Source organism: Miniopterus natalensis, chromosome 15 (genome assembly GCF_054644295.1).
Source record: "Miniopterus natalensis isolate mMinNat1 chromosome 15, mMinNat1.hap1, whole genome shotgun sequence".
Classification (NCBI taxonomy): domain Eukaryota; kingdom Metazoa; phylum Chordata; class Mammalia; order Chiroptera; family Miniopteridae; genus Miniopterus; species Miniopterus natalensis.
The window spans coordinates 29,073,327-29,088,870 of record NC_142095.1 but is presented as its reverse complement, the minus strand read 5'-3'; the positions used below and the strand labels follow the sequence as shown (position 1 = coordinate 29,088,870).

The following is a 15,544-nucleotide window of genomic DNA, read 5'->3' as shown; positions in this document are numbered from 1 at the left end:
CGTCGCACTGTTGCCAGTTACCTTTTTAATATGTGAACAGATGTATTACCCCTTGCTCAAAAATCTTCAGTGGTGCCACACTATCCACTCTGTAGGATAAAATCTAAAATTCCTTAGTCTGGCAGTAAGAACCCTTCATGATCTGGCACCATCATGTTTGGCCCCATCTACTTACTCAATCTTTACCCCCACGATTATGCTCTAGCAGTTCTCTACTTTTGTTCCTTGAACACACTGAGGTCTTTCATGTTTCTGTACATCTGCAATGCTATTTTCACTGTATGGAATGCTCTTACCTGTTTTTTTCCAGAAAAGATCTGTTTAAAGGCATCTTCGTAAAGTCTTCCCTCATTCCTAGGTAGTCATGTCACTTTTTCCTTATTTCCTCATATATACTATAATGATCATATTATATTGCACTTGTTGCATTTCATTCAACAAATATTTGTTAAGTACCTACAACATGCCAGGCACTTTTCTAAATGCTGGGGATATAACAATGAATAAAAATAGGTCTCTGCCCACATGGAACTGCTGTACAATCTATACAGGGAAAACAAACATCATAAACTCTTAAATAAGTAAATAAATAATATTTATTGCCATGGAAGAAACAGAGTAGGGTAAAAGAGTTAGAGAGTAGAGAAAGGGAGGAGGGCACTGTTATTTTATATAGGGAATTGGGGAAGGGCTTTCTATTAAGATATTTGAGCATATACCTGAAGGAAGTCAATGAAAGATTGAGCCATGTGGGTATCTGCGGAAAGGGATAACAGGCAGAAAGAATAAAATATGCAAAGGCCCTGAGACAGGATAATTTGGCACACTGAAGGAAGAGCAAGGAGGCCAGTATGACTGTAAAACAATAACCCAAGTGGAGAGAGGGGGGAAACGGTAAGAGATGATGTAGGGGTGGGAAAGGAAGTAGGTTAAATAGGTCTTGTAGGCCAATGTAAAGTCTTAGGCTTTTTTGAGTGAGATAGAAAGCTATTGAAGGATTCTGAATAGAAGAATGGCATCACCTAACTTTTGTTTTAGAAGACATACTGCAGAAGGGAAAAGGTGGAAGCAGAAGATTAGATAGGAGGCCATTGTAATAATCATGATTAGAGATAAGCTGGGGATGGGGAACAGTCCTGGCATGGAGGGCGGTGGTCAATTGGGCATACATATTGAAGATAGAGACAACAGGATTTTTGATATTTTGGATGTGGGTGTGAGAGAAAGAGGGGTCAAGGATGATTTCTTAGAGTTTCAGCCTGAGCAGCTAGATGAACAGAGATGCCCTTTCCAGAGGGAGGAGCCTCTTGCTGGGGGAGGGGATCGAGAGTTTGCACTGGGCCTGTTAAGAATGAGCTACCCAACTGCAGATGTCAAGAGGGCCAAGGTTGCTGGTTCGATCCCCGGTCAGGGAACATACAAGAATCAACCAATGAATACATAAAAAAGTGGAACAACAAACCGATGTTTCTCTTTCACTCACTCTTTCTCCCTTCCTCTCTCTAAAATCAATCAATTAAAAAACAAAACAAAACAGGGCAAAGAAGTCCTGGATGGAAATAAAATTTGAAAATCATCAGGAAGTACATAATATTTATAAGACTGTAAGACCATACAAGATCACAAGGAAAGTAAATATGGATAGAAAAGTAAATAGATTTGAAGATAGAGTCTCAGAGCTCCATCATTTTGAGTTAGTAAAGATGAGAAGGAACAGCAAAGAAGACTGCTCTATGTCTGTTCACTGAACTATAATCTTCTGGGGGAAAGGATCAATTCTTAGAACCATGCTTAGCTGATAATAGATAGTAAAACAGCTACTGAGTAAGTATGAGAGAGTATGTGTTTATAAGTTTAGCATGGGCAAAAAAGAGTTCTACTATCACATCACAAATTACAAAATTGCATATAAGTTTCTTTTTTCCAGCTTATGTAAGCTGATCTATGTCAACTGCTCCAAAGGTTAAAAAAAATGTTTCCTGTAAACATTTACCTAAAGCACCAACTATAAGGATCTTTATAATGTTAACACAGAGTTATTATATTGAAAATAAACAAACAAATCCTGAAATCCACACATTCAAATATTTACTGAGTGCCTAGTAAGATGCTAGGGATACAATAGTGAGAAAAATGGACAAAATTGTATCTTTATTGAGATAACAAGGTGGACAGACAACAAATAAGATAAATAAATAAAAATGGTATGTTACTAATAAGCATTATGCAGGAATGGACAACACATGAAAGGGAGAGGAAGGGGAACCAAGGAAGGCTCCCCTGAAAAGGTAACTTCTGCATAATTACCTGAAGGAAGAGGGGAGACAAGTAAATAGTTTCTAGAAAATAGTAGCATTTAGTCATTGTCAAAAAGTAAACAATTTAAACTAAGAAGATAAACACCACTGGGAATCAAAACTGATAACTTAAATCAACAGAAGGATGGCCAATTCTGTGTACAAGATCAATGATTCTATGTAAAGGCTGCCAGATAGTAAATACAGATCCTACCACATAAATTTTACCTAGGAGTAGAATTTCAAGTATCAGGCTACTGGATACAGATTCTGGTATACATGCTTCTGGACATGTAAGTATGCACATATGTGCTTACGTGTATGTTTGGAGGGAATTACATGCATGCATTTATAACTGTAGATTTGTATGTATGTTTCTGTGTGTCCTAGAGAAAGACACTACTGTGATAAGAAAGAAGATAAATATTTATCAAGTAGTTGGATACTCCAAGACTAATGCTAAACATTTTCTCAAATATCTCATTTGATCTATACAACTTTGTGAGGTAAGTATTACTGTTCCTTTTTATAAATTAAAAAAAATAATTCAGTTACATATCTGGTAAGGTGATTTGACAAAAATCAAACTCCAAAGCTTGCTTAGTATTTCCATTACACTATTAACGTCTTTCTGAATACAGCAGTGCTGAGAGGAATAGACAGCTATTCCTTTCTGAAATTACCCTAAGAGAACCTGTAAGACCAAGCCTATGTAAAAAATAAGTATAGGGATAAGAGCCAAACAGATCTCAGGAGGATTAAATTAAACCCTGAGAGAAACTGCAAAGGGCCAGGGCCCTGGATAAGATAACCCTAAGGACAAAGATTCTCTGACATGGGAGGAAAGCTAAATCATAATAATAGTTACCACTTACTAAGTTAATACATATACTACACATAGCAGATGTTTTTTTGGGGACTTCATATATGTTACTTCACTTAAGCTTCACAATGATTTCTCCCAATTGATTTTTTTCCAGAGTACAGAAACAGGGTAGAGGGATAATATTCCAGGAGTAAGTGAACACAGTCTGGAGGTGGAACAGCAGAAGCACCTTCAAGGAGGCAGTAAACATACAAACTGGTGAAGGCACACAGGGAGCTGAAAGGGGAATAAAAGGAGTAAGACTGTAAAGAAAGGGTGGAATCAAACAGAACCTGAAATGCCGAGCTAAAGAGTTTTAACTGTATTCAGTGAGCAACAAAGGTCACTAAAGGTCTGTGTGGTCAGAACTATGCTTCAGGAAAATTACTCTGACAGTTAAATGGCCTAAAGTAACAAAAGGGCAATGGGAGGAAAAGCAAAATGGAAGAGATACTACAGAGATAGAATAATTTGGCCTCAGTGACTCAGGAGATGATGTTCTAATAACAGGAGTATCAACCCAAACAGAGGACTGGAACTTTAAATGGGGAAAAGACATAAAAACATGCAAACTTTATCATTTAAATTCACACACACACAGAAAGACAAAGTGCAGAAGAATGAAGTGAATGTACACTTAAAATATGATACAATCTTGGTGTTGACAAGTTTAGAGTAAAATTAAAATGCTGTTACGCTATTTAATTATCCATGAACAAGACAATCCTATATGTTAACACATCATAAGGTCTTTCAAATTTTCTTACAAAGTTTAATTGAAATTTTTGCAATAAAAGGGGCACACAATTCTGAAAACATATACAGTATTGGTAAAGTATAACAAGTTACATGAATTCACTTTGGAGACAGAGATCTGAGTTTCAACATAAGCTTTGTTCTTGATCTTATGTCTTTAAACTCAACCTTCTGTATAAAAAAAGATAACTATAATGCTTCATGGTTGCTGTGATCATTAAATGAGGTAAAGCACTTACCACAATGCCTAGAACAGAGTGAGCACTCAGTAAACAGTAACTAGTAGTGTCCATCCTTGGTTAGAGATTCCTAAAAATTAGCATCTGCACACAATTCCCTTTACCCAAGCCATTAAGTCCTGACCAAATATAATGTTATTTTACTGAATACATCAGAGGAGTTCATTTATTTAAAAAAAAAAAAAAAAAAAAATTCTTATTTCAGAAGTAATACATTTCTATTTTAAGAAATACATGGAAAAACACCTGGCCTTTCTATAGCTCAGGCTCCACATCTCATTTGAATCCCTCGTTTTAGAGGACACAAATTGGGGGTTAGGTAGCCAGACATTTGTTTGGCCTGCATAGTATTTTTTAAAAATGCAGCCAACATCTAGAAACTGGGAGAGTTAATAATAAATATATATATTATTTCTGGTTTCTCTTTAATAATCAAAGACCTGGAACATGGTTCTGAGTAGAAGCCGCAGACATGCACCCCTTACTAAATCATAACAATCTGCACTCCATCATGGAAATAAGGTACTGTGCAGTCATCAAAGTGCCTAAAAGCAAGGTAATACCACTAAGCAAGCACCAGAGTGGGCAAAGGACTCCAGGAATGCAGCATAGTTTAGGTGGTTAGCCTACACTCAGTGAGCAAAGAACTATTTTATGGCTATAAGAGCTGAACAATAAGTACAGTTCTTGACAAGACATAAAGGTTAAAACATAAGTTCCATTGCAACTCAACAAAAATGTCCTACTAGGTAAGATGCAACTCTTCAGTGGGAAAGTCTACAGAACATAATTAGGGGCCAGTTGTTTCATACAAATCATGTGCACAATAATTATAGTTATCTATATTGCTATCGTATTAATCACCTTTGACTGAAGCTCGGTACAGAACAAGAAGTTAGGAAACCACTGTACATGAAAAGGCAAGTTTCACAAGGTATTGCCAGGAAGCGTCCATGGGTTATATAGAGATACGTCACCAAGATGCAGGCAGGATCTTCCTGTGGTTTGCCTTGCCCACTTCCGGTTTCAGTTTTGAACGTGTGCTGATCCCTAAGCTTCCTATAGCCCCCTTCTCAAGTAGCAAACCAAACTCTGAAATGCATATGGTAGGAATCTCTCCTAGGATAGGCCAGTGGTTCCTAGAGCTACATGAAGCTTAGCAAGGATCCTAAGCTGACCAAGAGAGCCTCGTAGAGCAAGCAAACGAAAAGGCCAAAAGCCAGGTGGTAGCAGAACTAAGGGCTCCGTGGACAGGCTATATATGGAATATGGCTGCTATTTCTGGTAACAACATCCAGGGAGTCAAAATGAGACTCATTATGGCCTAGTGCTTTAAAGAAAAAAAAAAGTGGCACCTAGATATTAAATAGGTGCACCCACACACATGCATGTAAAGGTATATGCGCGTGTGTGTTCCAGCAAGACAAACTCACATGAAAATATGCAGAACGAAGAGTAATATTTTTTTGTATGTGTGAATCCCCAAAACATACTAAAGATACAGCATTGCAACATTCTAATTTTATTGACTATCATTACATTAGATCATAACCAATTTAGGGACAATTATTAACTTCTTGGCAACAGAAATGTACTCATCAGTTCTTTCCAATTACCATCTGATAGGCAACTTGGTAGAGAAAAGGACATGGACTTTGATAACTTAAAAATCTTCTGAAAACCTGGCGCTGCCACTGTAAACCCTGAACAAACAACCTTTCTGTCAGCGGCCTCTTCACTACAAGAGGAAATTGGATTAAATAAAACAACTTGCAAAGTAGCCCAACATAGTACCTAGAAAAGAGTAAATACTCAATAAATATTAGTTTATTTCCTCATCCTAAGAAAATGTTATATAAAATAAAACTGTTCAAGTTCAAAACTAAGAGGTTCTGTACCATTCACACAAATGTTATAATATTTTAAAGGATCAAAATTATTCTTTTTACTACATTCCTCTGAGACAAAACATGGGCTTTTTAGTCAACTTTTTAAAACATAAACAAATGGTAAAAACAGGCAAAATACAGGAAATAAAGTTACCCCAAAACCTGACAGAAAAGTTGACTCTATTTCTATGTGCACTCAAAATGTTACCAAGCTTAACACTCGGTTACCCTTATTTTTGCAGACAGGATATTCTTCAAGAGTAGAGCAAGAGAGGCTCTCACAGCTTAACCTTATATCAAACTCATTTATACAAATGGTCTTTTTTTTATAACATAGCTAATACACAAATACACACTGTAGAAAATTAAACCATTATAAGTACGGTTAATTTCCCTTTGTCTACCACTGAGGTAACCAATGTTGTACATCATCTATATTTATTTATTTATTTTTTAATCCTCACCTGAGGATTTTTTTCCATTGCTTTTCAGAGAGAGTGGGGGTGGAGGGGAATATTGATGTGAGAGAGACGACACATCAATTGGTTGCCTGGAGTACTCACCCTGACCTCCGGGGCCAGGGATCAAGCCTGTGTAACCAAGGTACGCACCCTTGGCAGAAATTGAACCTAGGACCCACCCTTCAGTCCGCAGGCTGACTTTCCAACCACTGATGTCAAACTGTACATCTTTTAAAATCTCTTTCTGTACATTTCTCTTATATATGTAGAAAAAACAAAACACATGATACTATACGTATCACTCTAACAACTTGTTTTTTTTTAACTCAACAATACGTCTTGAAATTGTTTCCTTTCATACTATAGATACACTTCATTCTTTTTAGCTGCTACAGAAGATAATTGTGAATATATTATTTACCCATTTTACTACTGATGGACACTTAAGTTGTCTCTAATTGCTTTGTTTTACCAACAAGGCAACATTCAACACCTTTGTATATGCCTCTTCTGCAAATGTACAAGTGTTTCTGTAAGACAGATATGTAGATGTAGAAATGCATAGGGTATCTACATTTAAATTTTTAACAGGGACTGTCAAAATGCTCTCCAACATTGCTTTACAATTTAAATTCACAGCAACAATGAGGAAAAGTACCTTTTCCTTAAATCCTCACCAAAAACTGAAATTAGCAAGCTTTTCTGTTTCACAAATGGTGACTTTTTAAAATTTGTATTTCCCTGATTAATTTTTGTTAAATCTTCCCAGTATTTTCCTTTGTTTCCTTTTTATCTCCTTTTCTCTGAAATGTGCATTCATATCCTTAATTTTTCCAATGGCGTTTTCCTTTTTAAAGTTTGTATGAACTTTTATATACTGTGGACACTAACACATAGCGATGCAATATAGCATAGTAGGTTCAGAGTAACAGGGTGGACGGTAGTGCCAGTCTGCCCAGTTTGAATGACAGCTCCAACACTCACTAGCTGTGTGATGTTGGTCAACTTACTTAGTTTAGTTATTCTGTGCCTCAATTTGCACATCTGCAAAATGTGGACAATAACTGTATGTATAATTACCATGAGGATTAAATTAGTTAATATGTTTAAAGTGTTTTAAAACAGTGGCTGGCACAGAATAAGTATTATATAAGTGTTTTCTTTTTGTCTGTAGGATTTGCTACAAATATCTTCTCCCCAAACTATTGTTTGTCTTTTAACTCCTGTATAAAAGTCTTCACTTACCTTTCCTTAAACAGTTCTTTCTCCATCTCTATTCTAGTATCAGAAATTATATAAGTAGGTGAAATCAACAACTGATTGCTCTCACTGGATCTCACAATCAAGTTCTCGTCATGAATAAATGCAGGCATCAGCCAAAGCTCTACATTAAAACAAATCTTTCCACTAAAAAATAACTTTCTTATTGAATAAAGCATTCCCACAAACCAATAAAAAGAATAAGCCAGTAGAAAAAAGACAAAAGAAAAAGAATAAGCCAGTAGAAAAAAGACAAAAGAAATAGACAAGTTCACACAAAAATGGAAATAAAAATGGTTATTAAAAATATGAAACGATCGTTGATCTCATTCAGAAGAAGTGCAAATTCAAACTACAAATTAGAAGTTTCTTTTCATCTTACAGACCAGTAAAGATCAAGTTTTGAAGTACATACTATGTGGGTGTAAAGAAACAGGCATTTACACATTACTGGTAGAAGCATAAATTGCTATAGTTTCTATGAAAAAGTTTGGCATTGTCTTTCCAAATAAAAATGTACATACCACTCAATTCATCAATTGAATTCTTAAAATCTAGGAATTTACCCTACTGATAGGCACATACACTCATATTAAAAATGACATACCTATAAGGTTATTTATTGCAGTAATGTTTGTAATAGCAAAGAATGGAAACAACCTAAATGAACATCAGCAGGGGACTGGTTAAATAAACTGTGATGTATCCAGATGATGGAATATTATGTAGCTGTTAAAAAATGAGGCAGCTCCATATATATATATATATATATATATATATATATATATATATATATATGAAAAATCTTTACACTACTATTGTTAAGTATAAAAAAGCAAGACGCAAACAATGTGTGTATTTTGCTATTATTTGTATGCTGATGAGATAATAATATTCATAAATTTATGCTTGTAAATACTTAATCTAAGGATACACACACAAAAAATAGTAATACTTGCTTCTAGAGAGGGAATGGCTAGGGAGACAACAGAAGTAAGAAAACTTACTTTTCAGTGTACACCCTTTTGTATCTTTTGAATTTATAACAAGTATTTATATTACCTAATCAAATAAATAAATTTTTTTAAAAAATACATGAATTAAAAGCCCCCCCGTGATCACACCAAACTTTCTATTGGTCCCCTCTAAATGGTCATGCACACAGCAAGTGCCTACCACTCAGATAGTTTGCGGCTAGTCTGTTCAACCGGAAAAAGCAGAGGTTCACCATCCTAGCTGCCCATTATTACCTTCTGTGGAACGTTTTAAACCTACAGATATCAAGGTACCACTGCAGAAATTCTGATTCAGTAGGTCAAGAGTAGAGCCTGGGCATCAGAATTTATGTTCACAGGTGATGCTGATGGGCAGTCAGGACTGAAAACAGCTGAGTTAGAGCATGACACAAATAGGGAAGCACCCAGGCTCAATCTCCACTTAAGTCACAATTATGGTCTCATAACTAATTCTAGCCACTTCACAAAGTTCTTAAAAAGGAACTGATGAAAGTGTATTGATAAAACAAAAACCTATTCCTACTGGATATATCACTAGATAGGCAGTGTAATCTTTCTATATTAAAAGCAGCACATCTGCAACATCGGTATAGTAATGAATTCACTATGTGGCATTTTAGAAAGAACTTTGATAGTACTAGTGGACTAGTGTCCAACAGGTCATTAACTGTGTGACACATGGACTCTCTGATCGTCAACTTCTTTATTTGTAAAATGGGGGGACAGAACAAGATATGTTCTCTACCTTCCAGCCCTAAACTTCTATAATTCTCTAAGAATACAGGGGTCTAAAAAGCAACTATTGCTTAGTATACACTTTAGGATAAATTAGTAAGGAACTTTTTCATCCCATTCTAAGCCTAGGCCCAGTTCACAGTCCAATGGGCTAGTGCCCTATCGCTCAGATATGTATTATGTACTGCTGAATAAATTAACATTCACAGGAAAAAATTTTTAGGATTCAAACAATAATAAGCCGTAGACAAATATTTTTTAAATAGTGCATCTTATGCAAAGAAGGCATACTAAATATATTTAAGCGTTAAAGTAAAAGCATCTGATGCACTGTCTTAAAGACCATCAAGTTTAAAAGCAATAATCAAAGACTCAGTGCTAAAAGGGACGTTAAAGACCATATCTAAACCTCTCATTTTACAAAATAGGAGCTCAGTGAAGAAAAAGAATCTTTCCAAAGTCATTCTGTCATTAATGATATTCTTAGAACCACGCTTTTAATAAAAATTTGTCAGTTATTATTCACTGATGTGTACTGGTATAACCTTATAATGTATATTACTTTAGCTAGGGATTTTTGATAACTAAAATGGTATATATAAAACTAAAGATATATGCTAGAAATTTTTTAATATACATAAAAAGTTTCTTAATTTACATTAACCAATGGCTATGCAACAAAACTGTTAGCAGCTCTCAACAGAGCATAGAACTTCATTTATTGATAAAACATGTAATTTGATATTATTGTCACATAATTTCATAAAGCATATTAACAAGGAAATAGGATTAGCATCTATGATTAAAGGATAAAACAATAGTTTTATTTCAGCTACATTAGTTCGACAGTCAGTCTATTCAGAGTTCTAAGCTAAAAAAAAAAATACACAGAAACTCTATGAACTCATTGAGGTTTACCTCCTCAGAGCAAATGATTAGCAGACTGCTCTGTGAACTTTTACAAAGGGCCCTTTTCTCTCATTTCTATCCCTCTGAAAGATGGATTCTTCCTCCATTCTAAACAACTCATCATCTCATTTCAGATTTCTGACAATAATGAGTTCTTAGCATGAACAAACCCTTTTTAAATCTTTTCCTCTTTTAACTTATTAAATAACATCTCATTTCAAATGTCTGATAATAATGAAATTCTTAGCATGAATAAACTTTTTAATCTCTCTCCCTCTCAATTCTATTGTATGGTCAATAAAATGTTTTGATTTATATTTTACTACCAAAAAAACCTCGAACCTGCCATGACAAATAAAAACATTTATGTGTAAGGTGTGTTTATGAGATTTTTCCTTACCAGGCTCAGGACCAATTAGTAACAGTATTCATGGAGTACAGTCAGGTAACAATATTCAAATCCCCTAATAATGAGCAATCAAAGAAGTTAGAAAAAGTTAATCCATTTCCTAATGCGGCAACTTTGGCAACAGTTCAAACCTAAGCTCAGCTGGTACTGTGATTTTGAAAGGGATGAACTTCCTGCCACAGATCCATGTAGTTTTCTCTTAATCACACCAGACCTTCTACTTTGTTTAGTTGTAAAATTTACAAAACACTTTCATATCCTGTATCTCAAATCCTCAAGAAAACATAGTGTGAGGTAAGGCATTTTCAAAAATCCTATTCTGTTCTAAGCATTGGGCTGACACTGGGATAATTTTTTTTTTAAATAAGTAAGAATAAATCTTTACCTTGGAAGAGCTCACGGTCTAACAAGGGAAATAACTTTTTAAAAATGTGCTAGATAACAAGGAAATGGAAAAGGAACAGTACAGACTCTTAACACCTTCTCTCCAGGGATGGGGGTGTGGCAATACCCCAAAGAAGACACATGACATGGAGATGACATGGAGCAGGCTTTTGAAGGATGAGCAGGAGTTCTCTGACATAAATATGGGGTGGAAGACAGGAGAAAGACACTCCCAGGCAGAGGGAACAACATGTACATGATGAAGCATTATTCCCATTTTAAAGATGAGGAAGATAAGCTCAAAGGTAAGTGAGCTGCCTAAAGTCGTCACATGAATAATTAACAGTGTAGAAACAGAATACAGGTCTTCTGATTTTAATCAGCTTCGCACACCAGGAAATGCCAGTACATGTTGGATAAGAACATGAAATAAAGATTAGTTTTTATCTCCCACTACACTCCTTCTTAAGAGATGGTCCACATCTGTCCCAGATTCTTGGGTGAGAAAAAGAAATAATCTTTTATTTAATCCTTAAATCAATCCTGTGAGACAGACGTTTTTACTATCCCCATTTTACACAAGAATACAGAGGCACCCAGAGGTTAACAAAAGTTGGAAATTAAATGAAGATTAAAACCTAGGTGACTAACCTGACCAAGCATCTACACTCAAGCATATCCTAGGACATTCTTCATCTGGAGTTATCAGGGAAACCAAGTAAGTTCTAGGATACCTCATGCTTCCAGATTTTGTACTATACCATGTCTCAACGTTCACACAAATCCTCAAATTTGGCTCCCTTACAAATCTGGTCTCCCTTGAGCAGATAAACCCATACATGAGGTGACATGGGCTCTTTCAGCAACGTTTTACAATCTGATTTAATCAGACTAAATTTAACAAAAATCAGTAAAATGAAGGACATCGTAAAAAAAAACAGCATGAAGCCTGAAAGTACAAAGGAGAAAGCCCTAATATCCTTCGCGCGCGCGTGCGTGCGTGTGTGTGTGTGTGTGTGTTTTGGGGGGGAAGGGGGAGCGGCAATGAAAACTTGCTTCAGCTGCACTAGCATACCTGCCACTCACTGTGCAGTTCCGGCCAAAGGATGGAGTTTCAAGTAACCCTTAATTTCTTTCATCAAGGGTTCACATGACAACTGTAGGAAATCCAACAACCAAACCTGCCTCATGAATATTAACCGAGCAGACCATTTGGAATGGCCATGGTTTCCCAGGGCACTAAATGGACCTTAGGGAATTTGGGATCGGCATGTAAGACAAAATACCGTCAGCAACACTGGATTTGCTAATGTCAGTCAATTATTTGAAACTGACCACCACAAAATGGTTTTTCAATCTGTGAACCTGGTATTTTACCTTGTAAAGTATATGGGAAAATTAATAAATACTGGAATGAAACCACTAAACAAGGTTGTGGCTATTATCTCTAGAACTTTAAATATATATAAATCAATCCATCCTCACTTTTTTGCTGATATGGAGTTGATATGATTTGCTGATATGATTTAGGACATTTCCTTTCAGGCTCCCTTTCAGCCCTCTGGATCTCTAATTCTCCAGATCAGAGACTCTCAATCAGTAGCACATCTCCAGGCTAGTGGGCATTATCAGGCTTTCCTCCAAGCTCCCAGTATGATGAAAAGGAAAGCTGACACGGTTACCTCCACCCCCAAGCTGCTTAATACCTTCAGTGTCACAACCATTTCTGTGACTTCAGCACCTGCTAGTGATTCTTCCAGCCCCCACAACCCCCAACATGCAAAACCCACACGTCAGTTTCAGGGAAACAGAAAAAAGCATCTTTTCACAGTGTTCTGAAGGTCAACCAACTCTGGATTACACTATCTAAAAGGAGCACACAAAAATGGTGAGGAAGGTGGGAAGAAGCGTCATATAAGTATCCTGATACATTTTTTTCTTATGAAGCAGACACTATGATCTGAGCTATAAGCTGAACAATTAAAAAGCAAGAAACTGACTGAGATAACAGATGTAATACTTTGACTATGGTTAAAGAGGTAATATCATTCTCAGCAACAGGATGATCAATCTCCACGTCGGTGTAGTGGGGTTGCTCTAAGCCATAGAAACAGAGTTGTGGTTTTTTATTTGTTGGCCCAAGTTCACTTACAGTGGTATCTCTTACAGTGATATCTTTGCCGTGGAGCAGGTGAAAGTACAGGGCAGCTAAGTCTGTAAAGAGCCCAACCCCAACCCTCAATTCCAAGACATGTATATACGTAGCTCACGGTACAACCTGCAGCTCTGTAAATCAGTGAGGCTCCAACAGCCAGTGCCGCTAAAACGCAAAAGTGATAAAAAACAAACAAACAAACACTTGGAAAATTAGATCAAGGGGGAAACTCTGGCCCATTTGTACTTTTCCCAAATATTAAATTAGAAGATTTTATACCCTAGAAGGTAACTTCAACTTTACTTTTGTGGTGTCATTTTCCAGGTTTTAAAAACTACTCTCGCCTGAGGATTACTTGTGAGAATAAAAAGGTGGAATATTTTAACGTATCTGCTTCTGAGGCTTAATAAAATCACAAACACTTGAAAGGGAGGGCAGTTTGAAAAGAGGAAAGTGGGGGAATCCAAGCTCAATAATACTACTATTCAGAAAGAGGAAAATTTTACATCCTGTGTAGGAAAGAGCATTGTTAGCCATGTTAATGCAATCCGATCTCCTCCATACAAAGTAAAAAGTACTCCTCATAACTCGGGGTTATTTCCATGAAGTTTCCAGTCTGAGGATACTGAATAAAGAAAGTAAGAGTGATATCTGACAAAAGCAAAAGTAAGTTTTATTGCTATATCTTACAAATGGAAAAAGAGAGGTGTTTCTTTTGCATAAATTACGGTGAAGAAAAAAAAAAAAGGCAATCTGACGCCAAAGGGTCGTTTAATTTCCAAAATAAATGTCCAAATGACTGGACTCAAATGGTCTGTCTACGGCAACGCTCGGAGCCTCTAAGCGAAAAACTTGTATTAAGTCAACCAGCGTGGCTCGTTCACAAAAGTAACAATTAAGTGCATGAGAAGGAAATGAATTAAGTGGGTTAAGTGCTGGCCGCATGACTGTGTTTTGAGACCTGCTCACAGGAAGCCACTGCATCCGCCTGAATTCACTGTCAGTCACGCCGTCTCTCGGTTCCAGCCGCGCCGCAGCGAGTCGGGGCGCGCACAGGTGTCCGGCCGGGCCCCTCCCGCACGGCCGGGGCGGCGGCCGCTCGGGCCCCACGGCGGCCTGTTTCCTCCCGATCAGGGCGCCTCTTTCAACCTCGCCCAGGCTCCCGAGCCCAGGACACAGGCAGCCCCCTGCCCCCGGGCCGGCCCCACTTCCCCGCCCCCCTCCTCCGGCCGCGCCTCCCGGTAATTACCGCCCGGCTCCCACCTCCGGGCTGCTCCCGGGCGCCCGCAGCCGCCAGCAGGCCTGCGTCTGAGGGCGGCCGGAAGCGCCTCACGCCCCCGGCCCGCGCCCCCGGCCGCGCCCCAAGCTGGGGCGGCCCCGCGTCCAGGCCGCGCCCCCAAGCCGAGCCCCTCACGCCGGCGCTGCCCGGCACCCCTCCCGGACCGATTCCCGGCTCTCCGCTCCCGCCGGACGGGGCAGCCCAGCCCAGCCCAGCCCACGCCGCCCCGTCCGGGCGACGCCTCCCCCAACACACCCCCCTTCCAGCCTCGCCCGCGCCCGCCCTCCCGGCGCGTCCCTCCCGGCCCGGCTCCGGGCCCCGCCCAGGCCCCCTCTCGGTCCCGCGACCCCGGCGCGGCGCCGCCACCCCTGCGCTCTCGCCGCCCCTTCAGCCCCGCGGCCGCCGCCGCCGCTGGGTGGGTCCCGTCAGCCCGGCCCCCGCTTACAGATCTTGCCCCGCAGACTCTGCAGCACTCGGACCTCGCGACTGTCCTCGTCCCCAGCCTCGGGCTCCGTCGTCGCAGTCGCCGCCGGCGCCTCGGAAGAAGCCGCCGCAGCATCAGGCGCCGCTGCCGCCATGGTGCCGCCCGGCCCGTGCCGCAGCCCCGCCGCCGCCGCCTGCGTAGCCCCGCGAGGCGGAGCCGGGCGGCCTAGGCTGGGGCGAGACGCGCGCCTGGCCCCGCCCCCGCCCGGCCGCCTGGCCCCGCCCCTGGCCCCGCCCCGCGTGGCCCCGCCCCCGCCCCACCCGGGTCGGCACGGTCGCCGCTCCCCCGCCCCGAGCCCGCGCCGCCCCCGCGGGAACCTGGCTCCTGGCTTTCCTCCTCTTTGCCCCTTAAAAGCCCGGGCTCTGGCCAAATGAGGCTCCCAGTCGTGGCTCGGAGCAGCCTTGAA

General features: G+C 39.6%; 1 protein-coding gene across 2 annotated transcripts in view; it reads right to left on the bottom strand.

The window, feature by feature from the left end:
• RASA2 (RAS p21 protein activator 2) overlaps nucleotides 1-15,247 on the bottom strand; it is a 94,305-nt gene extending 79,058 nt beyond the window's left edge. The window contains exon 1 of one of the 2 annotated variants that reach the window (XM_087824968.1): nucleotides 15,100-15,247. In XM_087824968.1, the coding sequence (XP_087681094.1) occupies nucleotides 15,100-15,232 (133 nt within the window). In that variant the 5' untranslated portion in view covers nucleotides 15,233-15,247. The remainder of the gene's footprint in view (nucleotides 1-15,099) is intronic. The other variant, XM_087824967.1, reaches the window with a different exon arrangement.
• Between the last annotated feature and the right edge of the window lie 297 nt (nucleotides 15,248-15,544).